The sequence below is a fragment of the Ammospiza nelsoni genome, chromosome 3, assembly GCF_027579445.1.
Source record: "Ammospiza nelsoni isolate bAmmNel1 chromosome 3, bAmmNel1.pri, whole genome shotgun sequence".
NCBI lineage: Eukaryota > Metazoa > Chordata > Aves > Passeriformes > Passerellidae > Ammospiza > Ammospiza nelsoni.
Window position 1 is genome coordinate 34,772,421 of NC_080635.1, and position 27,670 is coordinate 34,800,090.

At 41.2% G+C, this 27,670-nt stretch overlaps 1 protein-coding gene and 1 long non-coding RNA gene across 2 annotated transcripts; one reads left to right on the forward strand and one right to left on the reverse strand.

Annotated features, from left to right (window-relative positions):
• Positions 1-15: 15 nt before the first annotated feature.
• CEBPZ (CCAAT enhancer binding protein zeta) lies at positions 16-14,722 on the forward strand. The gene is made up of 16 exons (XM_059468661.1): positions 16-170; positions 533-2,055; positions 3,138-3,369; positions 3,686-3,860; positions 4,206-4,294; positions 4,746-4,799; positions 5,478-5,580; positions 6,457-6,525; positions 7,668-7,734; positions 9,010-9,110; positions 10,334-10,391; positions 11,375-11,574; positions 12,551-12,634; positions 13,107-13,168; positions 13,257-13,338; positions 14,056-14,722. The coding sequence occupies exons 1-16, from the start codon at positions 18-20 to the stop codon at positions 14,193-14,195; spliced, it is 3,192 nt and encodes a 1,063-aa protein (XP_059324644.1). The 5' UTR covers positions 16-17; the 3' UTR covers positions 14,196-14,722.
• Positions 13,912-16,408, reverse strand: LOC132071219 (uncharacterized). The gene is made up of 4 exons (XR_009418081.1): positions 16,219-16,408; positions 14,600-14,644; positions 14,257-14,340; positions 13,912-14,156 (listed from the first exon to the last, which is right to left on the reverse strand). It is a non-coding gene; the product is annotated as an uncharacterized LOC132071219 (long non-coding RNA).
• Between the last annotated feature and the right edge of the window lie 11,262 nt (positions 16,409-27,670).

The window sequence follows — 27,670 nt, forward strand, 5'->3', positions numbered from 1 at the left end:
GCTTCCGGCGGGCAGCGATGGCGGCCGCGCTCTGGGACTTCGGCCTGGGGGAGCGGAGGAAGGCGGGCGGCGACAGCGGCGAGGAGGACGACGATGGTGACGAAGAAGCAGGAGACGGGGATGCGGGAGAGTTCACGCTGGAAGAGGTGTTGCGCCTCGGCGGCACCAAGGTGAGGGAGCGCGGGAGGAGCGGGAGCACGTGGCGGCCGGGACCCCCATCCCGGACGGGCCCTTGCGGGGCGCGGGGTCTGCGGGGCACACGCAGGTGTTGGGAACAAGTTCTGTGCTCAGGGGATGGTGAGGCACCGGGACAGAGAACTTGTGGGTGCCCCATCCCTGGAGGTGCCCAAGGCCAGGCTGCGTGGGACTCTGAGCATCCTGGCCTAGGAGAAGGTGTCCCTGCCCATGGCAGGCGGGTTGGAACTTTATGGTTTTAAAATCCCTCCTAACCCAAACCATTCATGGATTCTGTGGGGAAGCCTTGGGAGTCTTGGCAAACCTTGCCAGTGACAGATGTGCCCTGTCTCTGCAGCAAGATTACCTCATGCTATGTGCTGTGGATGAGGAGAGCGAGATGGTGGACGGCGGCAAGAAGGACACGATCGATGACCTGAAGGAAGGGGAGCTGGAGGCGTTCGTCAGCTCCCTGGGGCTCAACAAGTATGCAAACAGTTGCCTGGTGGTGGAGGGGGATGAGGATGATGATGATGGCGGCAGCAAGGAGAAAGAGAAGCCTCCAAAGAAAGAGAAAAGCAAAAAGGAAACAAATCGTCCTTCACTAGAGGGGAAAAAAGAAAAAAAAGGAAAGGAAAAGGCAAGCAGTGTGAAAGACAGCAAGAAAAAGCAGGCTGGTGGTGATCAGGGCCAGCAGCCTTCCGCAAAGAAAGAAAGGCTGGAAGAAGATTTTGAATTTCATGCTAGGCAAGCAATCCTGATCAAACCAGGAGGTAAGTGGTATGATATGGAATACACCAACGAGTTCTCTCCAGAACCACAGAATCACACACTTTTGTCCAAGTACAAGGCCCTGGCTCAGAAGCTGTATGAACACGAGACAGACCTGTTTAAGAATAAGACAGAGTATCAGAAGGGGGCCTCTGCTGCATGGATTAAAACTGTTGTGTCCTCGGGTACCTTGGCTGACAGGATGGCAGCAATGACCCTTCTCATCCAGGACAGTGCTGTCCACAGTCTCCAGTTCATTGAGAACTTGATAAACCTCATAAAGAAAAAGGGCAGCAGGCAGCAGAGCCTTATGGCTTTGGATACTTTCAAGGAGCTTCTTATTACAGATATCTTACCAGACAATCGGAAACTGCGGTCGTTCTCCCAGCGACCCCTTAACAGCATAGTGCAGATGTCGAGTGGCAACAAGGACTCAAGAGACAGGAGGTTGATCCTCTGGTACTTTGAGCATCACCTGAAGCTGCACATAGCAGAGTTCGTGCAGGCCTTGGAAACACTGAGCCATGATTGCCTGACAGCCACGAAATCCCGGGCGCTGGCAGTGTCCCACGAGCTGCTCTGTAACAAGCCCGAGCAGGAGAAAGCTCTGCTGGTTCTGCTGGTGAACAAACTGGGTGACCCTCAGAACAAGATCGCCACCAAAGCCTCCTATCTCTTGGAGACGTTGCTTCACAAGCATCCAAACATGAAGGGAGTGGTGTGCAGTGAGGTGGAGAGGCTGCTGTACCGCTCAAACATCAACGTGAAAACTCAATATTATGCTATCTGCTTTCTGAATCAGATAGTCCTCAGTCATGAGGAAAGTGCACTGGCTAACAGGCTGATAACTCTGTACTTCTCCTTTTTCCGGAACTGCATAAAGAAAAAGGACGTTGAATCCAAAATGCTCAGTGCTCTTCTTTGTGGGGTAAACAGAGCTTACCCTTACGCTGAGACTGGTGATGAGAAAGTGAAAGAGCAAATGAACACCTTGTTCAAAGTTCTGCATCTTGTGAACTTCAGTACCAGTGTCCAGGCCCTGATGCTGCTGTTCCAAGTGATGGACTCTCAGCAGACTGTGTCGGACAGGTACTATACAGCGCTGTACAAGTAAGTGGCAGGTTTGCATTTTTATATTCATTTCATTTTAATTTAAATTTCATTTTTATGGTAGTCACCATTAATTTAAAGTTTGTAGAAACACTTTGCTTTTAAGATCTTCCTAGTTTCGTGTTTCTTTGGCTAAAATTCCTGATGTTTTGTAGAAGCTGGAAGCTGCTGATGATTTCTTTGATTTAACATAAGGATAAAAACAAAAGACAGTGATAAGTCCTGAGAGCACATGTGCATTTTATCCTTTGCCACTTTTCTGGTGGCTTGCTTTACTTCCAGATCTTATTTGAAACTAATTGATAACTGTTCCTTCTGACATCATGTTTACAGGTACTAGCCTGTAAAGTAATTAGGCCTATAAGTTTGGCCTGTAAATAGCCTAAAATAGTTTCTTTTTTTTTCCTTATTTTGAGGAGGAGGAATATTATCTTAATTTTTTTAGATTATTTAATTTGTGTAGCTGGAAAGCCTTGTGTTATAAAAATACTGCTTTTTTTTCTTGTGCCAGCTGATTGTTTAGATTCTTTATAGGATCCTTACAGCCTTCTGTTTAGACGACTAAGGGGAAGTTATTGATTTTTAAAAAAAAAGAATTTCAAGTTCCCTGAGAATGTGGAGTGTATTTAAGGGTCTTACTGTGCTTGGCAGCCTGGAAAAAAATTGGAACAGAAAATGAACTTGTCTGTTCAGTACAAGTGTCTGATCTGATTGTGGAGTGTGCTGATTTTTAACCATTTGCTTTCTTTTTTAAAATGAACAAATCAGATTAGTTTCTTAACACTGAATAACTCAGATCTTGAAACTGTTTTCAGTTGAACTCAGTTTCTTTTTATTTTCTTGCAATATTTTGTTTACCAAGGCAGTTTGGTTTTTTTTGTATTAATCTTCAGTGTCTCATATATATCCAGAAATATTACACAGCTCCTGACAGTTCAGGATTGAAATTAATGGTATGGAATACTGAGGAGCAAACTGTTTTTAGATCGCCCTCTGAAAAATGTAGGTAATTGTTGTTAACAGCAGTTGTTCTCCTGTGTGCATTGTGACAATCAGCAAAATTTCTCCTGTGTGTCCTACAGGAAGCTTCTGGATCCTGCTTTAGCAACGTGCTCCAAACCATCCATGTTTCTAAATCTTGTCTACAAGTCTCTGAAGGCAGATGTCGTTTTGCGGCGTGTGAAGGCCTTTGTGAAGAGGCTGCTCCAAGTCACTTGTGGACAAATGCCTCCCTTCATTTGTGGAACCCTGTACCTTCTGTCTGAGCTTCTGAAAGTAAAACCAGAGTTAAGGGCCCAGTTACAGGATCACATGGTATAAGATGGTTTCTTTATCTCACTCCTTTTTCAATAAGAGCTGTTTTCATAAGCACATTTTCCTAACCTGTCTTTTAGTAACCATTTGCTAACATGTTTCTTGAGATGGGGAGGGACCATTATAATTGTGTGCTCTAAGCAGTAAAGTTCTATTTTAAGTACTATATCAAGGACAAAAATCCGTATTTTTCAAACATCAGCCATAATTTGTTTGAATTTTTATAAGTAGCTCAAGAAATTTACGTATGTTTTTCTAAAAAATCAGAGTAAATATGGATAGGAAAAGCTGTTTGCTAATGGTTTTTGTTTTTTAGGGGTCAGATGATGAGGAGTGCTTTAAGGATCAAGAAGAGGCTGAAGAGGATGAGGAAAAATTTGTGGATGCTGACAAAGAAGTAGGAGATGAAAAGAAAAGCACAATGGAAAATTCTGCTAAAACAAACAATTCAAATTCATCAGCCTCGTGGGTTCATCATCTGAATATGGGAGGTAAATTGGCAAGAAAATAGATAATTTAACAGCTAAGAGTCCACAACAGGGACATGCTGGTTAAGAGTTGTTGTAAGATTCAGTGATTAAAACATTATTTTAGTTTTTAAATTGCAGTTTGGTTGAAAGCAACCACTCAGAGCAATTTATCTGTTACCTCAGCAGTGATGAGACTCTTGACTAGTGTATTTCAAGGGCAGCTGAATACAGCCTTGTCCTGCTGCCAGATGAACCCTGGCCTGTCCAGCTGGGAGTGATGGGCAGCATTACTGTTAGGGGGAAATAAGAATAATACTCTGGTAAAGTTACCTGAGAAAATTTGTTTTGCTCCCCTCCACCCCACAGGCAGGAAGGGTGAAGCTTCCTATGATCCTCTGCACAGAAGTCCTTTGTACTGTGGTGCTGAAAGTACAAGCCTTTGGGAACTGAAAAAGGTAGGACATTCTTGAATTGTTGTTGTTGAGTTTAAAAGTGAGGCCCTTGTATGAAGAGAGGGAAAAGAACTTGGTTATTCTTGAAGTAGCTGAAGAGAGAGGTTAAAGCTGACACGTTGTTTAACTTTAAGCTTGTATATGTTCCATACAATATTGATATTCTTGAGTGGGGAATAGAAATTTTTAAAGTGGGGATTTGGACAATAATAATATTTTTTGACTATTGGATCTTAGCTTTGATCATTAAAGCTTTTTAGTGTTGACTTAAATAAAATTGTAAATAAAAATGTATTTAATGCAAATAAAAGATTAGAACTTGAAGTTCTTCAGTTGTTAAAGTGTTTCCATCAGCCTTGCATGGCTATGTGTATGTCTGTTATTTAGTAAGTCACAGAGTGGTCTTACAATGTATTTTTTAATTAGAAATAAATTAATGACTCATGTTTTTCAGCTTTCTGAACATTTTCATCCGTCTGTGGCCCTGTTTGCAAAAACGATTCTAGAAGTAAGTGCTTTTGCTAGCTTGTTGCTTTGAGGTTTGATATTTTATGTCCGGTATCTTTTGCCATTTGAAAAAATACATTATCAAGTCTCCTTACAATTTGTGGGTAACTAGCAGCTCTGCAGAGCTCTTATCATACTCTAAAATGCCAAGCTTTTCATGGAATGACAATGTTATATGTAAAGGATATTGCTTACAAAAGTTTTAGTTTTGTAGAAATGTAGGTATTATATAATGCTTAAAGCTTTATTAGAGGTTTTTTAATATCCTTTCATTTAATTTTTTTTTTAAATATGGGAAACCCTACTACAGTAACAAATAATTTTAAAAATACTGTTGTATGCAAAAACCACTCCAACTTTCACAGATATGTATTTAAAATATTTGTTTTTCATTTGAATATATGGTGAAATGATGTTGAGTATTAACATGCTGTTAGCACAGTACATTGCCAGGCAGTTTATCACTGAAACAAAGCAAAGGAGTTGTGGTTTAGTTAAGCAAATAGTGAAATTGCAAAAAGAAGGATCTGATCAGGGTTATGTGGTATTGTATCCCCAAATCTTTCTCTTTTTAAAGTATGTTTTAATGTTGTTCTTGAACTGATTGAGTCCTCTGTGTTTAGATGGTGTCTTTCTAAAATGGACACCTTAATGTTTTTTGTCTTTTTCCTTCTTTCAGGGAAATCACATTCAGTACTCCGGTGACCCTTTGCAGGATTTCACCTTAATGAGGTTCTTGGATCGCTTTGTGTACAGAAATCCGAAGCTCAGCAAAGGCAAAGGTAGGCACCTCTCTGTACCTGTGATCCTGGTTGTAGGTGCTCTCTGAATTGTCATTCTCTCAGATTGGCCTTGTTGAGTATTTGGGGTGCAAGTGGTGGAACAGAGGAGTGGGATCAGTCTTCAGGGCTGTGGAGAGATGTCTGCAACCCAGAGCCAGCTGACAGCCACATCCTGCTGGCCCTCACACCTGCAGTGCAGAACTGCTCCCTTTGCAGGAATCAGCAAGGGATGGAGAGATGTGAACACTACAGAATGGTTGAGGCTAGAAGGGACCTGTGAGGTTGTGGGCTCAAGCAGAGACACCTAGAGCAGACTCTCCAGATGGCTTTTGAATGTTTCCAAGAGTGGAGACTCCACTGCCTCTCTGCAATCTGTGCCAGTGCACAGTTGTGCTCACAGTGAAAAAGTGTTTCCAGGTGTTCAGGTGGAGTCTCCTTCATCAGTTTAACGACCCATCCCTTGATTTCTGCAGTATGCCCATGTCTGCCTTACACTGGAGAGCCCAGACCTGGGCACGGGGCTCCAAGTGTGGTCTGACAAATGCCAGGAAAACCATCAGCCCTCTATGCTGCAGGGACACAGTGTTGGCTCACAGCCAACTGGGTGTCCACCAGGACTACCAGGGTGTTCTTAGCCAAGCTGCTTTCCAGCTGGGCAGCCCCCAGTGTGTACTGGTACCTGGGGTTGTTCCTCCTTCAGTGCAGGACATTGCTCTTCCCCTTGTTAAACTGCGGGAGGTTTCTGTCAGCCCATTTCTCCAGCCTCTTGAGGTCATTTTGGATGGCAGCACAACCCACTGTCTGACAGCTGCTCCTAACAGTTCTGTATCAATAGTCATAAAATAAAAATTCTCTCTGATTTATATTCTGATACAGAAAACACCAGCAGTGTGGTAATGCAGCCAAAGAAGAAGCAGTTTATGAAGGATATGCAGAATCTTGCAGGTAAGTCTGCCCCTTAAATCAGTTAAGATTATGATGACTAAAAAATCCTTGGTTGGTTGATGTTGATGTGTTATCTGCACTGTCTATACTGTTTGTTTTAGCAATAAAAGAAAGTGCCATCCATCAGGAGTGCAATGGTCATGCCTCCTGTTCAGGATCAGACCTCATCTTCTTGTAAGGATGTATGGAATCTTCACAGATGGAACTTTGGATGTGTTGAATCATTTCAAGAAAAAATTATGTAGAGAAAGTCAGTTATTCTATAGCCATTTTTATTCTGTTTATTATTATTGAAAAAATGGCTTAAATACCAGAAAAAAAGGATCTATATAATTATTTAAATGACATTAAGTTCTTTCATTAAATTATATGGATTGCTCCATACAATGCCACAGCTGCAGCTTAAGGATGAGTGTAAGGTATCTTTTCTTTGGCACTGTTATTTTGCTTAGAGTCTTCCTGCCTCCAGAAATAAGCTGCCTTTTGTCCAGTCCCACTTTCTAACAGTCAAGAGTAGGATGTAGTTTAAAAACCAGCAGTTAAAAAACCAGAGCAAACTATCAGTAAAACATGCCACTTGAGGACAGAAGAGGTACAGTGTCTCTGTAGCATTCCCAGGGATGTGCTTTTCCACCAGCTTTGAGTCTGTTGTGTTGCAGAGGTTTTAGTTATGTACTGATGTACTTTTATGGCTGGTTTTACAGCTCTTAAAGCTGAAAACAGAAATTTTAGCCTATACACTTTGTCACATTTTTTAGTTTATTCTGAGTTTAAGGAGCAATTTAGGAGCAATTCTGTCCTGAGGAATATACTACTAATAAATAAATAAAATAGTGATGTTAGTTTCAAGATTAAAGAAAAGCATCTTAAAAACCTGCCCCTGTCTGAAAAGTTTACAGTATTGTTACATTGGAGATGGCTGAAAGTGAGATTACACATTTGAAGTCTTCTGTAAAAATTACGCTTTTGTATATGGTCAGAATTGCTTTCTGTGTTGGTCTGAAGAGGTTTTCAGATAAGCTCCCCATTATTGAATGGATGACACCGTGTGTCTGCTTCTATCTGTGTGTGCTGCTTAACCTCTGGAAAGAATAACCAGCATTTCAACTTGGATTGAATCAGTTCATTTTTTCTTTTTGCAGTCAACAGTAAGGAATTCCGGGCCAAAGATGAAAGCAAAATCCCAGTGGATGAAGTGTTCTTTCACAGGTAAAGGAACACTTGCGAATGTTCATTTTAAGTGTTGTTTTTTTAATGCAGTGCCATTAAAACCCACTGCATTTTGTAAGTACTCTCTGGTATTTCAAGGTTTTGCAAATTTTGATTCATTTGAATGACTTAGTGCTTTTCTTGGACACAATTTTTACATTTGTCAAAAGTGCTTAGGAAAGAATATCACCTATGAACAAAGGCAATTGGGGCTTGTAGCTGAAGTAAATTAAGTTAGCTGACATTATAATAGAGAAGCCTTAAGTAGTGGGTAATGGTGAATATCTTGTGGGTTGTAATTCTTACACATTAGAGGTATATATAATAACAGCTGGAATATAGCTTGTTTATGTTATTAACATCAAAGCTTTTTAGAATGGAACAAGGCAAAAAAAAAGAGGAGCTACCTTTCAGAGTATTTAGATTTTTATTACTCATAGTTGTTTCTGTTTCTTTGAATTTCCTTTGAGATTATAATATAAAAATGCAGTTGTAGTACTAAAATTGAAGTGATACGCATTTGGCAAAGATTTGTTTTTGTTGGATCAAAATACGGATTACTTGTGTCTCCTTAGCAAATTATTATTTGAATTAACTTCATTTATTATAAATTAATTGATACTGTAGTATTGAGGAATATACTACTACTAAATAAATAAAATAGCGGTGTTAGTTTCAAGATTAAAGAAAAGCATCTTAAAAATGTGCCCCCATGTGAAAAGTTAACATTATTGTTACATTGGGGATGGCTAAAACTGAGATTACACATTTGAAGTCTTCTGTACAAAGTACTCTTTTGTATATGGTCAAAATTGCCTTCTGTGTTTGGTGGTTCTTTAACATGAAATGAAGGTGAAAATGGCTGACAGAAGATAAAACTAAGACCCAAAAGAAGAGGGTTGTGTGAGAAAATGTAATAAAACTTGATGTGTGAATGTCTTCTTTATTTTTTCCCAATTATATTCAAGTTGATTTTGATCCTTTCTTCCTTCTCAATCTAAGGCAGATTTTTACATCTTTGTTGTGGTTTTTTATAAATTCATTACATTGAAAATAACTTCTGCCACCTTTGGCCAGTGAAATTTCATTGTTTTAAGTATTACAGTTGTGGCTGATTTTTTGATAAACAAAGGAAGTACAAGTCTCTTGATTTTTGATGTGTTTGAAACCATCACTTAGAGTTTTCCACTGGCAACATACATGGGAAACAATTTGCAGATTCTTTAATAAAAGAGTCAAACATCATCCCCTGTAATTTTGTGTCTGTTGTTTCAGATTTTATTCTAAGTTTGATAAGAAGAGAGAGAAACAAAAGCGTCTGGATGATGAAGAAAGTGTGGAAGATGTGGATGATGACGAATTTGAAAGAGCATTGGGTAAGGCTGTGTTCTTCCTTGCAGTAACTATCCCAGTATTCCCAGATTTTTCAAATTACTAATTTATCCTTTTTATAGTTCATATTGTGTAAAGGAGCCAGATAGAGGAATATGGCAGTGGGAGAAAACTGGCTTTCCAGTGTTCTTTGTGCTACTGCTGACAGCAGCTCCTGCTATGTGCTGTGTGAGCTGCCTGGGTGGCTGTTTGGAAAAGGGGCCTTGCTCCCTCCACTGCAGTAGTCTGCTTGTTTGAGTGGCTGGGAATTGTCTGATTTTGAACCTACACTCATGAGTGGCATGCCCTTTTGTTCTCTTCCTAAGTCTGAGTAACCTGTTCTAACAGCATGTAACATTTGCCTCTATTTTTTCTTTACTGCCTAGCCTTTTTCAGTCTTGCTTACAGTTTCTCTCATAGTTTCTAACATCTTTCATGAGATTATGAGTTCAGGATGGTCATTGGCAAACTTCTGCAGTAGCCTTAGCTCTTCCTGTAGCATGTACTTTGCTTTGGAATTGCTGTGTGATTTGTTCCAGAATTTAAATTTGTTAGTGTACCAGAAAATGTCCATTATTTTATTATTTCAGATTTTACTTATATGTATTAAAAAAAAATCCAGTTAAATCTCCATAAGTGTTTTGTACAGTATTTTCAGAGAATTCTGCATTCTTTTGTCAGGTTCTTAGTGACTCAATTAACGTGGTCTTATTACAACAAGAATTTGTTACTAATTGCATTTGTCTTTTATTAGTAGTATCTCCCATGAGAATTTGCTTCATAAATTCAGAAGCTTCAAATAATGGCCCTATATCTGAAAATCAGATATTTTGCAATGCTAGAATCCTAGAATAGCTTGGGTTGGAAGGGACCTTAAAAATCACCTCATACCGTCCCTCCTGCCATGGGCAGGGACAGCTTCCACAAGACAGGTTGCTCAGAGCTCCATCCAGCCTGGCCTTGAACACTTTCAGGGATGGGGCATCCACAGCTTCTCTGGGCAGCCTGTTCTAGTGCCTTACTACCCTCACAGTAAAGAATTTTTTCTTAATACCTAATCTAAACTCTTTTCATTGTGTAGCCATTCCCCCTCATCCTGTCACTACATGCCCTTGGAAAAAGTCCCTCTCCATCTCTCTTGTGGCATCCTTTAGGTACTGGAAGGTACCTGCTGGATGCAATGACTTGCATATTTCTTTGTTGTAATAACATTTTTCTTTCTCCCTAGATTCTTTTGAAGCTGCTGATAATGCCGTTGTTGACCAGGATGACCTTGATTTTGCTGGGTAAGACTTCAGATTAGTTCTTACTCCTCTTGTCTTAGTACATGTATAGAGTTTCCTCTGTGGAAGGAGATAGACTTTTTTCAGAACGATTTAGAATACCACCTTGCAAAAAAGGCAATATCAGATTTACATTGAGTAATGCAGGTTTTCTGCATGTCCCATAGTGGTGACTTTGGGATGCTTATAGTCCTTAAATGAGACTTGTAGTATTGGATTATCTTAATTAATTAATTAATTGTTTATTTTATACAATAGAGTGACCCAGTAAGCAGTGTAAAATCTTGTTTTTCATTGTCTCGGGTTTGTGTTTGAGAATTACCAAGTACAAAAGGAAGTAGAATGAGGCATAATGGCATTGCTGCCATAAGTACTGGCTGTAACTGGACCTAACACAGTTAACAAGCTTTGTGAGATCCAGAGTCACAGAGCTCAGTTCTCCTGCAGTCAGCATTTCCATTAATCATCATTTAGGTGGGAAAGGACCTTTAGGTTCATTGAGTCCAATTGTAAATGATTAAGCAGCTTCTATTTTACTCAAAGTATCTATAATGCAGCATTTGAATTTGCACAGAGACTTTTTCACTTAAGTCAACAGCAGAACTAAAGTCTAAACTCCTAGTGAAACTTGAAACATTTTTGTGATCTTGACTGGTGTTTAATAGAGCAGTTTGTGTTTTACAGAAAAGACTTTCTGAAAAGGAGCAAACACCCAGAGGAGATAAAATACTCAAGCTGTCATTTCTGCTAATTTCAGAGTAGGATTCTCTCCAGAACTTCTTAAAATAGTTTACTTTTATAACACAACTGCCTATACCAATGTTGAAAACATACCTGAGTGTATAATATGTATATTTTAGGTCTCAGCCTACATTTGCAGTACTTTGCAATGATGTTGAACTTTCCTAACATAGTCTTTGCCAGTCACCTAGATGCAAACAGCATTTTTCCAGATGAAGTGCTAAGCTTGTTTCATCTTCTTTTAGTAATATAAAAAAAAATCCCAAGGGCCACAAGAAAGGTGAGGGATCTGGTGCTGACTGGGAGGATTCTGATGATGAAGATGACTTCAGCGATCTGGACGATGAGGAAGTCTCCTTAGGAAGTATGGATGAAGACTTTGAAGAGGATATGGATGAAGAAGGAGGTGTATTTATGGATGTGTCTGAAGATGATGATGACCTAGGTAAAGTGCCATTTGTTACTGAAAAGCAAGAAGAAAAAGCTTTAAAAATAGGTTATATAATATGTAATTACATATGCAAATTCCATTTTAGTTATCTAGGTGGGAAGTTTGGCTTTTAACCAAAGAAATGACAAGCCTTTCTCTGTACAATGAAATTTTTAAGAGAAGCATTTCCAGGCACAAGCTCCTAGATGAGGGTGGGAATTAGGCATCAAAAACTTCCAAATGAGACATGTTTCTTTCATTCTGAAAATTTATACATGAATAACTGGCTTCAGTAGGCAGAAATATTAAAAGAGCTCAAGGGGGAAAAAAAATCTGGTAATTGATAATTTTTGTGTTTCTTCAGACACAGTTAATGCTGGGTTTTTTTAGATGAAGTTACTTTTATTGAAATGGCTGTCTCACAATTAACATCTTACTCTTGTAATAGAGCTATGCACTCAATTTTTTATTACCACTGGAGTAGTAGTAACTGATTCTTGTATCTGCATGGTTTTATTTTTTCACCTGAAAAGCACAGTTTACACAGAATACAGTGCATGTGGCTGGAAAAGCAGAGATTAATGGAGTATTCAATTAATAACTAAATGTCACAGGAAGATGACTGAGGGTAGAGGAGGCAAACTGCTCATACAGTTGTTAACACAATCTTTCATGAGATTATTTCACCAAACTTGCCATGCAGACATTCAAGGTTTACCTAATGCCTGCTTTTAGCTTTTGTATTCTATGTATCATAGTATCGTTCCCTTCTGGTGCTGTGGAAACAACATAGAGAACAGCACACCAAAGACCAATTCTTAATGGTCCAGCTTGAGGAAATACTAGATTTGCTTGTGTGCACTGCCTTTTAAAGACTTGGACCATTTTGACAAGTATGCCTAGAAATGAATTTTAGTCTCTGCTGCACTTTAAATACATGTACATGGTGTGAAAATTGGAGACTGATGTATTTGGGTTTTTTTCCTATCAGACTCAAACAATGACAAGCAACTGAAATCTGTCAGCAAAAAGGGCAAGAAAAAGAAAGATATGAATTTTGCGGGATCACTGGAAGGTAAGAAAACACTGACATGAAAGCTTAATAGAAATAAAATAGTTCAAAAACCTTTGGAGTAGAAGGATTTACTACAGCAAATAGAGGGATTTACTACAGCAGATTATAACATTTTGGATCGAGGTTCAGATTTGAATAAACCATAAATGAAAAGGAGGTTATCCCCAGCCAGCATAATTCACAGTAACAGTCTGCTGTTGAAGAGATGAGAATTGAAGGACGAATTTTGAAGAAGGATGAAGTTGTACTGGTGCTCTGTGCATCTGTTACACCTGATGCACAGATTTGTGCTATTTAATTCTTGGTTGGAAACTTTTTTTAGAGGGGGTGAGGAACAAAGATTTACAGCATAGCTAATGCAGACAATCTCATTAATAAAAAGTTCTAAACATTTAAAACATGGTAAAACTTGTTTTAGTGTCTTTGGGAACTTGAAGTTGTGTCTCATAAGAGCAATACTCTTTGTTTGAAGGATCCAGGCGAGGAAAGAAGAGAAAACTCCAAGATGCTGGTATACTGGCATCTGCAGAAGAGGTGAGTTTGATCAGTGCTGAACAAAAAGCACTTTCAAGCATTTCACCTGTTGCTTTGTAACAGAATACTGAATTTTCTCTCTTTAAAGTTTGGCTATCTGCTGGATGAAAATGCTGGCTCTAAGTTCGACAATATCGGAATGAACGCCATGGCCAACAGAGATAACGCGAGTAAGTACACACTGCAAGTAGCAGGCAGCTGTAATGCTGAAATTCACTTCTTTCCCTTCAGGTTCTGTACATGAATAGATGAACCACCTTTAACTGGAATACAGGGTCAGAAACCACACACAGCAGGGACAGTAGCTCAGCATCAGGAAAATGTCACAGTTTTCTCTGGTGACAAGACATGCCCAGTGCTAAATATTAAGTGGGAGTAGTGGAGTAATAAGGCTTCAGAAAAGAGGGAGAGGCTGTCCTTGGCCCTTTCACTCTGAACAGGGACAGGCAGGATGCTCTTTGTCAAGCATTTGTGTGAATTCTGCAAGGTAAAGTGTCTGTGATTCCTTGGGAAGGGAAAGCATAAGGTACTGCTGTCTTTACTTACCTACTGGACTGTCTTCTTGCAGTGTCAGTGAAGCAGAAAGCAGTTTTCCCAAAGTAATTCTAATGAATTATATGTGTATATGCTGCTTGAATAAACACTGCTCCTAATGCAAACGTGTCTAGCATTAGTAAAATACAAAGCAGTGTCTAAAACTCTGAGATGGTAGGTTTGTTTTGTGAAACAAAAAAACCCGCAGCTTTCTCAGAAAAAAAGGCAGTTTGCACTTTATTAACTTTTATAAATACAGTAGTCAAGTTTTAACTTGGACATGATTGATCTGCATGCCACATCATGGTCAGAGGTATCCATCGGCTCCTAAATTCTCATCTTTCCTTCTCCAGATGTCAAACAGATCCAGTGGGAAATAGAGCGAGACAAGTGGCTTCACAACAGGGATGTGAAAAGCATCATCAAAAGGAAGAAACAGTTCAGGCACAGAGGGCTGAAAAACAAGTTCAAAGGCAAGAAATCAAGACGATGAACTTGATGTGGACATTTAAAAATAATTATTCTTAAATAGTTTTTTATTTAATCTTTCTTACTTCAGTTCTTGCTGCTTAACCATGTCATCTGGTCATTCTCCCTTATGCCATGAATTCCAGACCGCTCATTGGATTTGTAATAAACTGAAAAATAGGAAAATCCATGTCAGCTCTAAGTTAGACATATGTAATGAGCAGCCCCTTTGTGGCTGATTTTATTTAGTGTATAACCCTCCAGCTCTGAGGTCTCTGTCCAACAGTCTGACACTCCAGCCATGCCTTAACAATAAAAACTTCTGCAGTGTCTCCTGGGGAAAATTTTAAGCCATCCTAAGATACTGTTCTATATATTGAGATGCAACAGAAGCTTCAGCCATCCTGAAGCCAGCGACTACAAACTCACCTTCCAGAATTGATGGAAACCTCTTCTGCATTGTGTATCTGAAATCTGACAAGAAAGATAAATCACAGTTACTTTCCCAGCGTATATTAAGATGAATAATTAAATGCACTATTTTTCTAACCAGAGTTGTTTCATCAAAATTTGTTTAAATTTGGCTAGTTACAGCCACCATTAAACAATGTGATAGGAATTTATTTTTAAAAAATAATTTCAGAGACTTTATTCAGGTTACTCATACATGCAGCCCTATCATTGCAGTGTTTTCTGAGCTTCCTCACAATTGTGATAGCCAAGTCCTACAGCTCACAGGAAGCTGCATGTCTCTCGTAGACTGACATGCACATAAAACCAGGGAAATTTTGTTTCCTTGTGCAGATTTAGATGTTCACTGAATCATTCCGCGGGCCGCTCTTGACAACCCAGTAGAAAATCACAACAGGTTTATGCCATTTTAATTATTTACAGCAGCTTGTAAAAGGATGTTACCCATTCTAGTACTAACACAAAAAAAGCAGTAAAAGCCTCTGAGTTCACTGAGCTGTTAGATTAGCCCACTGCACCTTATGGAACTGCAATTATAGAGAATATGCAAATGGATATAACAATTGCAAAAGAGGAGAAAAAAATCTCAAATATGAATGCCTAGCATCAAGTTACAGTAGGCTGAAAACATCTGTTCTCCATATTTTTGTTACATGTATTTTCTAATAAAAATGCAAAGATGGCTGAAATTTAAGAGCCTGCCTGACACCATCTGGGTCCTGGAAAACAAAAGCAAACTGATGCCAAGGTAAAGCTCAGCTTGCACTCAGCATGAAGACCACACCGCTGCTGAAATGGGTGGATTTTTGCCCTCCCAGCCAAAGCAGCAGCTGCCTTTTGGCTCACCGTGACCCTGCAGGCAGGACAGCTCCTTTTCCAAAGGGACACAGGTCTATCTAACCAGTGCTGCACCCTGCAGAGCCCTGCATGCAAAGTAAGGCTGCTGCTCTGCAGAGCAAGCCCCCTCGTAGTAACCAAACTGGGGCTTTGCTTATTCTGTGTTACCTGGGCACGGAATCCTGAGTCTAAGAGACTGAAATTAAACAATCTGGGAGACAATGGGGGCCGCCTCCTGCCAGCCGGCTCTGTCCGCAGCCTGGGAAATGTCAAATTGCAAAGGCTACGAGACCCAGACACAGCCAGGGCATCCCTTCAGGGGCTCAACGCCAGGTGCCTGGAATAGGACTGATCAATTCCTGCCTCATTTGCGGGCAGCCTGTCTTCCTTTCAAATACTCATCCGGCCCTGTGCTGCTACTATAACACCGGGCAGGATTCCTTTTTGTTCCGGGTGTGGTGACGTGCTGGCGCCCGAAGGACTGCTTGCTCGCGGGCTTGGGTTTGTAAAGCTACACCAGCAGCTCGTTCTTCAGAGGTAAATCCTAGTGCCAGCGAGCCAGCCCTGTGCGCCTGCACTCACGCCAGCCCAGCTCCTGACCCCACACGGCGGCATTTCCTTACACAGCCCAGGCTGTGCGTGGTGCTCCGCGGGCACCGCCGGCGGCCCCCGCGCGGAGGAGCCTCCCCTGCCCGCCCCCCGTCCCCGCCGGGGCGCGGCCCCCGCCCGCCCCGCCGCACCTTGGCTGCGGTCCATGGCGCGGTAGAGCAGGAGGGCGCCGAGCAGCCCCGCCGCCTCCAGCAGCAGCAGCCCCTTCAGGACGCGCCGCGCCATGGCCGGGGCTCGGCGCCTTCCGCCGCCCGCAGCGCTGCGCAGGCGCCGCCGGTCCGCCGCCTCACGGGCCCGTCATGGCCGCGGCCCCGCTCGGGCCGCCCGGAGGCAAGTGGTGTAAAATGTGGGCTGTGTAAAAATCTTTTTAGGAAAGGGCGGGCTTTGTTGTACATCCGGCCTAATCAGCGAGAAAAGACATTAATCCGTGCGGCAGGTAGCGCGTAACAGGCGAGCGCTAAGTGATGGCCACGAGTTAGAAATACAAGTGACTTGTCGGTAGAATTGCCTTGTTAAGGTCTTGGGCGCCATATGCTTCAGTAATCTCAGATGTAGGGAGAGTTTAATAAAGCCAGGCGAGAAGAATGGACTACTGATAGTGGGCACAAAGACATACAGCAGAACCCCCATGATTAGGAAAAAACTGACAAAGCAAACTCAGCTTGACTGGGTAAAAGGTAATTTCTGTCAGGGGCAGATTGTGACCACCAACTCATGGCCACGGACCCAAGAGAACCACCGACCCACAGGAAGAGAAAGCATGTTGACTGATGAGCATGAGAAGTGAGCCAATCATTATCTAACAGAAGATAGAAGACTAATTAATAAGGGAACTATGTCATTTGCAGCCAATGAACACTAATTCCTTAGTTTGCTAAATTGTATAAATAGTAAGAACTTCTGATAGTTGGCGTGCTTGGTTTGTGGAATACCTTGGAGCACTTGAGTTTGTGCAACTCTGAAATAAATAATCAGTGTGTCTCCCAAGTGTCAGGAAAATTAATAAATTATGCCAGAGGTTTATGTCCAAAAAGGAGACAGAGGAGCTCTGTAACTTCGTTCGAATAAAGGCCATGGGCATTTCCCATGAGGTCGCTCAGATTGTTGGGGGATACAGCCCCGTTTTTTACCCTAAGTTTCTGACTGCATCTCCCTCTTCCTTTTCCCCACTGGCTGAGGTACCTGAAAGGCACAGACTTCCTGAATCGCCCGCTCTATGCTCCCCTCCAGTATGCACCCCCCTTTCATTATATAAAAGAAAGAAAAACCTATTCATAATTCTATTAAGTCTTTGTTCTTTTTCTCTAGGATCAGGAATTTAACCTGGCCTTGGCTGAGCAAAGTCTGTGTTGATAGTAACATCTTTTAGAACTAGGAGTTTCATCTGTTGCTTCTATAAGTTTTTTCTGTTGCTATCTATAAGTTCTTAGCCCCGTATACAAGCAGGTTCACATGGTCTGTTTGTAAAGATACAGTCATCTTATTCCTTGCATTTTCATTGTCTTCTGTTATTCATATTGCTATTAACTCATATTATGGGACTGACTTTATTGCCAAAATAAAAGCTCTTCAGATTTTCCTTAATAGGGCCTTAATTTTCTATGTAAGATGCTTTTCTCCCACCTCTGCTAGTGTTTTGTAAGATTAGATATAATATTTTTGCTGCTCATTCTTACAGGGTGATTAATTTTCCAATTCTCTTTGCCCTGGTGGCTGAGTTTGCAAGTATTGCTTGTACTCAGTGGGATTTCTTAGTAAAGTAATTCCTGCTCTGAGGGTTTTAAGTGAACAGGATGAACCCAAGCAGCAGAAGCTTAGGGTTGTTGGAGAAAACATGGATCCGAGGAAGGAATTCACTGCATTATCATTGTAGCAGTTGTGGCTCTAACCAGAGAGGATCCTGGGTCAGGGTCTCATTTATCATATAGAATTTGCATTGTTTTGCAAGTTCTGATGTGGAAAGAAACTGTAGTGTATTTAGGGGCTTAAAAAGTATGCCTGTAGTGTTTGGGGTGAATTTATAGCAGCTGTGAGAGCACTGAACTGTAAGAGGCCAAATAAACAGAAGCAGGCACAAAATGTAAAATATGCATTTTTGTTTTAAGGAGCCCACAATCCCTTTGGGTTTGGGTCCAGACTCCTGCTGGACCCTACTCAGAGGTTGTTTATCCTATCTTGGCACTAGCTTTTATTTCTCACAGAGTTTGGAAGAGTTCAGGTGTGGAGAATGATACGGGTTGTCTCTGACATTTAGTAACTCAGTAAACCTCTCCTGCTCAGGCCAAAGGATAAGTAGATAAAGGAAAAAAAGGGATCTCACACTGTTAAGTTGGGCAGTTTGTGGTAGCTCAGCAGGAGAATGTTTTGCTAAAGACCACTGCCAGTTGTTCAGTAGGAAAGCAGGCACACAGCTCCCCATGGTGTGCTGAGGAATGCAGCACCTTGTTACCCGGTAGGCACTCTGGTGGGAAAGCCTGTATGCCGGGTGAAAAAAGGCAAGACTAGAGGAAAAAGAATGAAAAGGAAAGATTACCTGCCCCAGTCTGAAACTAGAAATTGCTGGGCTCCCTCTAGCCCCATGATGTGACACTCGGACCCGCCAAGCCATAGTGCCACCAGGCAGAAATAGAAGTGTCAGCTCCACAACTCCATTGCGGGGGGCGCTTCCCGACCAGGACACGGGGAGGGGGCTGTGTGTCACTGACATCTTTTCATAAAAATCTTTTCTTTAGGATTTTTCTTCTTTCTGAGAAGCTGCGGCTTCAGCAACAAAATGTAAGCAATGGTTATCTGCTGCTGTAGGATGCAACAGGTGGATTTGTGATTGGTCTTGGGTAGATGTTTAGATTTACTGACCGCTCACAGCAGAGCTGTTCTTGCTTTCTGCCTGGACACAGAGCTTTGTTATTAATTTTTTTCTATTCTTAGCTTAGCTAGTATTCTGAGAACTTTATTCTTATTAATATAGTTATAATGTAGTATATATATAATAAACTAAGAAATCAAGCCTTCTGAACATGAAGTCAAGATTCTCACCTCTCTCTTCACCCTGAAGACCCTTGCAAGCCCTGTAACAGCTGTGGGTCAAGGGGAACACCCTGTGCCCTTGCCCTGTCCTGCCAGCAGTCGGCAGAGCAGCATTTGGGCAAGGGGGAGTCACGGAAGCCTTGGGGAAGCTGGCTCGGAGGTGCAGCTCCAGGAACAGGCCACAGGTTCATGCTGGAATGGGATGCAGCATGGGAGAGCATGTAGCATGGGAGAGGCTTTGCTGCAAGATGCCTTCCAGAGGGCCAGGGATGGGGAGGGACGCAGGTGTCTGGGGGAACAGCTCTTCTAGCACTTGTTCTGGCACGTTCTTCACGGACACAGCTACAGGCACAGCTGGGGACATGCACTGGCAGTGGCAGTGAACAGGTGACTCTGCTTTGCCCTTCACCCAGGGCAGTGGAGAGAGGCAGACACTTCCCCCAGCAGAATGAGTGGAGTTTCTTGCTAATTCCTTCCTTCTCCTACCCAGAATGTGTCTCTCTGTAAAAGGCAGAAAAGCTCTCATCATTTTCACCACTGCCTATGTTATGAATATATTAAAAAAATAGTAAATGCATTGTTGAATCAGTTTTGCCTCCAGAAGTGATTCAGGAAGGTCACAGTTACAAAGCTGTTGAGGATCTCATTAATGGAAAACATTACTTTGTTTATAAACATTTGAGTGCTTTGGTGTTGTCATTTGATGATTGTTATACTGAATTAAGCTTTGTAATGAGAAGGCTCTGACATCTTATTTAAACCTCAGACATGTTTTATTTTGTTCTCTGGGTTTCTTAGTGCAGGTATGAAATGGCTTATCTAAATTATTTGATATTTACAACTGTCCAGAGAATACATGTAAGCACAGAACTGATTGTATTAAATGTGAAGATCCAGGTAAATATAATCTTAATGAAAATAAATTTTCCATTTAAAACTGTTTTTTTCTCTCTCCTGCACTCCTGCACAAAAGTTGTTAAAATGAAGTCATGCAGTAAGTAAGGCTATTTCTCCTAAAATAGGAAAGAAGATAATTTGGATGACTAATGCCTTTTGATCTTTCACACAGGAAACTCTCACAAATCATTGCTGCACCTGTGTAAAAAACATGTTTTCTCTTCTGTTTCTGTTTAATTCTGAAGAGGATAAAATAGATGCCATTTCTAAGGATTTTGATAACACGTCCGAATTATAATCACCTCCCCAAGTCTATTTTCAAGGACAAACTTATAGTGGGTTTTTTATTTTTCCAAGAACAAGCCTCATCTCTCTGACAGTATCAGTGTGCAAGACTAATTCTGAGGCCATATCCTTTTTTTGCACCCAAGCAGGTGGCCCTGAGGGAAAACAACTTGGAGACAGTGGGAGTCTCATGAAACTTGGGCTCTCTTAGCACCCCCTACAATTTACAGTGGCCTCAGGGGTGCTGGAGTTGACATAAGCAGGGACATAGGTAGAGCTGTTGCAGTGCTCTGAAATTGCTGGAGTGTCAGGATTTCTTTTTTTATGCAACTCTGTTGACTGTTCACAGTCATGATGGGAATGAATGTGGCAGCAGTGTCTCTGGGACATTGGCTGTCCCCTTGCAAAGACTCATGAGGTTAAAACTTGAGTGTTTCTGGTACTTGGTCACTGAGCAGTGGCAGATACTTAGCACGTCCAAGATGCACCATAGAGGAAACAAATAATTAGTTAAGGGATAGAGATTTTTTCCATGTATTATTGTAATTTTTTCCTTCATGAGGCAGGAAAAAATAAAATGTATTTGGCAAAAATGTTTAATGTGTATAGTGTGTTTTCAGCAATGTTTATGCTTCTCTGAGGATTACAGTCTCTTAAGGATTTCAAGAAAATTATTGAAAAATGGGAGATGATTGTAACAGCTGTGGTTTTATAAAGGAGATTTTCCTGACAGGAGGTTGACAAATGGTTCTTTAATATTTCCCAAGTAGTTATGGGATAGTATTCAATGACAATATTACAGTCTCTCAGTTACATCTTTGTACAGTTGCTTCATGACATAAACAAATCTTAGAAGTGGTGATAAGATCTTTATTATGATTATGTTATAATTTTGTTCTACATGCCTTTATTAATAAAATATTTTGTACTCCCACTATGTTATTGTTTGCAAAATGTTTGGTTATTCTCTCACAGTGGTTTCCAGGGTAGATGAGTGATCTAAAATTGTGTCCTCTTTCTCCCACTCCACATAATGGTGTTGTTTCAAAACCCTTAAGATACAGCTGTTTCAGTTCTCCATTTCCATAACAATGGAACACAAAGTGTCCCCAGTTACAGCTCCAGGGATGAGTTCTTCTCAGGATTCATGACAGATCTGTATTTTCACAGATACTGATTGTATCTGAAAAAGCAACAGAAAAAGTATTTTTAAAACAACTGAATGGGGCCAGTGGGAAAACAGCTGTGCCATAATTAATTTCCTGATGGCCATATGTCACAGTAAGGGAGCCGTAGAATGCCAGAAGGGGAAAATGTCCAAAAGATGCTTTGCTTCTGGGTATGTGTTCTTCCAGCAAAGGGTGAGGGAATTGCATGGCAGCTGGACAATGGCATTGGGTGAACATTCTGCTACTTAGTATTGGAGGAAATGCTGCAGGTTCAAAGTGTTAATAAAATGGCAGTTTGTTTCTTTAGTGTTTCTCCACATTAGACCAAATACATCATTAGCAACCCATATTTTAGATGTCAGGCTTTGTCTGTTAAAAGATGTTTACAGGACAGTATAGTCACAGAAGAGAAGGACATGGTGAGATTAATGTTTTTGTGTGCAAACTGTTTACCTTCAGAGGAAGCTTCTGTCCTTCTCCTGTACAGACAGTACCACGGAAAGGACAGGCTGTTCTTTTTGTCTGCATTGATGTAACTAACAGGCAACAGAAGGCAGTTCTTCAGTTGAACAGAAAAAGCGCACCCAGTTAGAAAGAAAGATCACACCAATGTTTTTTTTCTCTTCTTTACAGTCAGCTGGGGATCCTGTTTTGAACCTGAAGTCACCTGGAACAAACACGTTGAAGATAAGAATATTATGGTCATGATATATGAAGACCTGAAAGGGGTGCAGCAGATGCTATTTACTGACAGCCAAAACACATCTGAGCCCGTTCCTTGAAATCTGCTGAAATTAAGAGGAAATTGCACAGGTTTCTGAAAAAGCAAAATCGAGTTGATTTTAGTGACAAGTTCAGTCTGGCTATACAGAAGCAAAGCTCCAGAAAACAGAAATGCAACACAGAAAACAATGAATGAAATGAGTAGATGATGGCAATGCACATCCCAAGTGGGTGACTCCTTTTTTAGAGGAAGCATATTGCATATCTTGCTTTCACTGTACTGCTTTCAGAACCTGAGTGCCAGTGTAAAGCAGATAGCTGCATTCTTTGGATTCTCACCAACAGCTGAGCAGATCCAGGCCATTGCAGGAAGGCACACTTTCCAGCCAGAGAGTGTTAAAGCTCAGGAGACTTATGGTGCTGTTGACTTGATTCTTTTCCATGAAGGTTAATCTGTTTGTATTTTGCCAGAATGGTGAATAGTAGCTCTTTGTCTTGGGCAGACAGGAATTTGGATCAATAGGTGGTTAATATTTATGTGTAATTTTCAAGGCTGGGTGTTGTTTAAGAAACACCAGTTGTGCTTCAGGAATCTCGGCTGATTTCACCCCAAGGACCAGTACTATACCTCCATCGTGGTATGCACTAAGCACCAACTAAAACAAAGAAGAGTTTTATTTATCTTGGCTTCTGTGACTACTGGGGATGGCCAGTAGACTGAGTGCCTCCACAGATCTTTCTTCTTGGGATTGCCTATGGACCACAGTCAACTCACAGAATCCAGATGCTCCACAGATTGATCTGTGGTTTTTAGCCATGGATCAGGCTAGAACCTCAGACAATCCCTACTTGTGAGCTCTCCAAAGTCTAGATGAAAGATAAACTGCAGCTTAGAGCAGTGTCTGATTGCAACAAACAAAGCTATTGCAGTTAAAAGCCACACAGTTCAAAAGGCTTTGGTCAGGGATGGTGTTGAAGCAGGAGCACTACTTCCTGTTGTCTGAATTACTAATAGATCAGTAACAGCCAGCCTGTGCACTTTAAGTTCAGTGGAGTATTCCAAAACAGGTCAAGAGGAAATCCTATCTGAAGATGCTAAATAGGCTGCTCTTAAGCATGTTCTGAAAAATACACCAGCAATGTTATTTAGAATGAGGCTGTTTAGCTATCTGAGGGAATATTTTATAGGTGATGTTCTAAAATTCCTTCTGTCTCATCTGCACATTCTTCCCAGGACAGAGTCACATACTCAGTATTTCCTAGCTGGTGATGGGCATTAAAGAATGAATATAAGAATCATGAGTGTGAGGGTCAGCTGATTTGTTTTCTGCAGCTTTCTGTGCGTCACAGGTTTGATTCTGTTAAAAATTATGTGCTGGGGTACCAAGGAAGAAAGCTGGACCTAATGTCGCTGGAGAAAGGGAGAATTTGTACCTTCCTCAAGCACTTTAGCACATTGAGGATCAAAAAGAACTGTGAGGTGCTTTGAGATGGTGGCATTTTCCACCAGGTCAAATCCAGTAGCTCACAAAGATTGCAGCTGTTGACAGCAGCTAAACCAAACAAGCAATAAAATAAAGTTCCTTATTGGGGAAACTCACTATATATTCTTTCCATCATAAATGCAGGAAGCAATTTGTATATGTATTTTCCATTTCTATACATTATGCTCTCTATATATTTTAGCTTTTATGGTTTTTTATTATGGTACTCAGCAGTAAAGCTTTGAATGGTATTTTTGACACACAACATTTAAGGAATATGTTGGATCACTCAGCTTCTGAATAAGAGGGTATTTTCCATTCTTTGACCACAGTTTTGGTATCACTTTCTAATCTGCTTCACATGTACCATTTTCCATCAGTTGTAGATATTTATGGTAACTGGTAAATGCTGTTATATTAGTATTTCTGTCACCTCACTTTTCCTTATGAGCTATTCAGTAGTGATCATAATGCAGGAAAGTATATCTAAATGGTATTGAAAAAGAAATTGGAGGTCTTCTCTTGGAAAAGAAAATAATAAATGTATCTTTTCTATGCAGAAGATAGTTCCCTTGTGTGTGTTCAGAGTGTCAATAACTCAGTGAAGAAGGAGAAGGATTCTGGTATTGAATTATAATAAAAGTAAAATGGGATTAAAGCAGACAGAGCTGAGCTCAATTTTCTCATTTGTAAAATGTTAGCATTTCATATTGCAGCTTTATGCAGTACATAAATTGGAAAGATAATTAATGTTGAATTACAATAGAAGTGCTGTAAAAACACAGGGCACATATGACATCTACAGCAACATCAAATAATTATTTCTGAGGCTAGGCTGTTATAAAGTGTGCCAAATGGATTTATAATGAAAAGGGATAAAATACAACAATCACAATCATTTTATGACATCAGATGCCTGGACTTATATTCTAATGTGTTGGTTTTTAGTTGTTGGTTGTTGTGTTGAAGTCCAAACATTGATTTGAATTTTGGCTAAAGGACTTTTGGTGGGGATTAGAACCTTCTGTTTTACTTGTAACACCCTGCAGAGCTTGGAACTTTGACACTGTATCACAATGAGAGTGGTTAGTGACTGCTACAGATGTTAATATTGTCAGGATTGATGCAGAGGAGAGAAACAAAGAACAGCAATGTTCTGAATGAGACCACACTGTATCAGTGCTGTGTCTGAACTCATTGCTAGAGCACTCTGTAAAATGTCATTTATGTCCAGGTATTTATGGTCTGTACAATTGTCCTGTATTGCTATAGCACTTTGCAATGCATGTCAAATGGATATATGAAGTATTAGCCAATAAAATATTTAGTTTGTATCTGAACTAAATGTTTTTCACATGATTTTTTGGCTTCTGCAAAAAAAATTGATGGGCTTGAGGAAGACAGAAAATTAGTCTTTGACTTTGCTCAAAATGTGAGGCAGTCAGGAGCAGTCAGGAAATGAGAGGGGGCTGGGAAGGTGGTTTCTTGAGAGGCTTGTGTACTTGTGAATAATTTAAGTTTATTGTCATATGCTTGTGGGGTCTCTAGTGAGTTCCCTGCTGTTTTATATTTTACAAGCCAGCAAAGCCATTTTCATTGCTAGAATATTCATTAGCATTGCCCCAGCAGGAAAATAACTCATAGTTGCATTATTGTGTATTTCTGATATATCCATTGGCAATGTATTTATATTCAGGGGAAAAAAGGAAATACTAATCTTAGGCATTAGACATACATCCCAATAAATGTTAAAAAAAAACCAAAACAGCAAGCAACCAAAAATAGAACACTTATAATCTTCTTTGTCATTTATTTCTCACAGACAGCTCTTGGAACAACTTCTGCAGATGTGGTGAGACCTCGTGGAGGCTGGGTTTCCGTGCACCTCCATCCCCGCAGCACCAGGTGGGCAGTGTCATGCCAGGTGTGAACCCAGGGCCCTCGCCACGCTGAGAGGGGGCTGCAGTGGGAAACCCCCTCTCCCCTTGCCTTGGGAGCAGTGGGAACACTCCATGGCTGCCACAGCCCACTGCCTTGGGGGGCTCTCCTGCTGCAGGAGCCCTCTCTCTTGGGCTGTCTGGTGCTACATGCCTGGCTTTTAAAGGTGAGAGAAGTTGTTCTCCATGTTGGAAAGATGCAGCTTAACTCTTGGAGCTGGGGCAAGCACAGCTGGGAGTCTGTTCCCCTCCTGGTGACTGAGGGTGCCAGCCTACCTGGGGTGACCAATGCTCTCTTGGTGGTGAAATCTCAATAGGTTCCCCATTCTGTCTGAATCCCAGACTCCTAAGGGTTTTTCTAGCAGTAAAGCCTGACTGTGTTCTTGCCAGAGAGAGAAAAAACATAGCGTGGGGGCATGTGGGGGAGCAGGACCACATAAAAACAAGAGGGCTCAGAGGGAGATGGGCTTTGAAGGCTGTGTGTGTTTGATGAGTGTGTTCCCCATATGGCTGGAGATCGTAATTTGGAGCAGAAAGCCTCGGGAAAGCCACCTGCACAATGGTGCCAGCGGGAGGTGTCTGTGCCCTCCAGAGTCTCAGCAGAGCAGCAAATGTGTCAGAGTGCTGGGCTTGCTCAGGTCCTTGTTGTACACAAAGCACAGTATTCATGGTCAGCAGTAAACAGAGCTGTAAACAATCTTCTGTTCTTATCAAGTCCAAATGTCTCTGTGGCACTTAATTGCTTTTGCAGGCCAGTCTATGCCTCTCCAGCCCCCGTGCCTTGACTTGCCATTTTAACTCAGCAATCTGAAGCACAAGAGACAGACAGTGTATTTTATACATGGGCGATTTCATAGTTTCTGGCCCTCCAGGTCTCTCTTGCCTCAGTTGCCTTTTTCATTGTCCATGTTTTGAATGGTTTATGATTTGAGGGCCATACAAGTGCTTTGTCCACAAATGAACTGTTTGCTGGAAGCCCAAGGACACAGAAAGAGAAGAAAAATGCATGAATATAGAAAGAAGACTATGTAATGAGTAGAATTAATATCATTATTAAATGTTGTAGATATAAAACTGTTTGCTGACATGGCAGACCCTCCAGAAAAATGATAACAGAATTAGCCTGAGTTTGCTTCAGAAGGAAAACTGTTCCAAGTCCAGCATGAAATCATTGAGGATTGGAGGAAAAGACAATCTATAGCTGAGGTACAGCTTTCAGAAGGTGTGGAGGTTTCCAGGGCTGAATCCTGCTTGCTCCCTGTGTACCCCACTTGTGGCAGCATATTCCTCCTCTGGCAGGTCCCTCTGCACCCCACAGCTGCCCTGCTGTCCCCAAGGCAGTGCCAGGCACAGTGTCTCGGGCACAGGAGCTGCAGGAGCTGGTGGAATGCTACAGCAGTTTTACAGTGAGCTCAAAGAGACAAAAGGAGCTTGAAAAGAAACACACTGAGTGTTTGCTGGGTAGTTTGCACATGGACATGAGCAGGCAGGAGTCAGCTCCATTCTGGGAGTCATGATTAAGTGCAGTTCTGAGGGCCCACATCAGCAAGGGCCAGCCCCTCTGAGCAACACTGGTGCTCAGCAGTGTGACCCAGAGGAAAGCAGAGTCTCACAGCATGGATGCAATCAGTGTGAGTAATCCAACAATTTGCCCACTCTAAGCCAATTTGTAAAATGTCAGTGTCAGCTGAGGTGAGCAGGGTGAGTAAATGCATGGCACATGGAGCTGCTCATGGGTGTGCATAGGAGAGTGGCTGCAATATTGATGCACTGGAAGAGTGGAGCAGTGAATGAATTTGTTTGGGGATGGTGTGGAAAATGGCACTTGTTATTTGCATGTTAAATATTGATACCTGCATTCACTAATCTTTTTAATGCCAAACTGAGTGCAATTTTGTTATGTTCTGGGGTGATTAAATATAAATTACCTTATTTTAGAAATAGTTGTTTAGAATTAAATGCAATGTTATATTGCTAGGGTTCATGGACTTCTGCTAACTTACATGAACACAACACAACAGTTAGCTGGCATTTAATTATATGCGTAGCTAATCCAAAGTA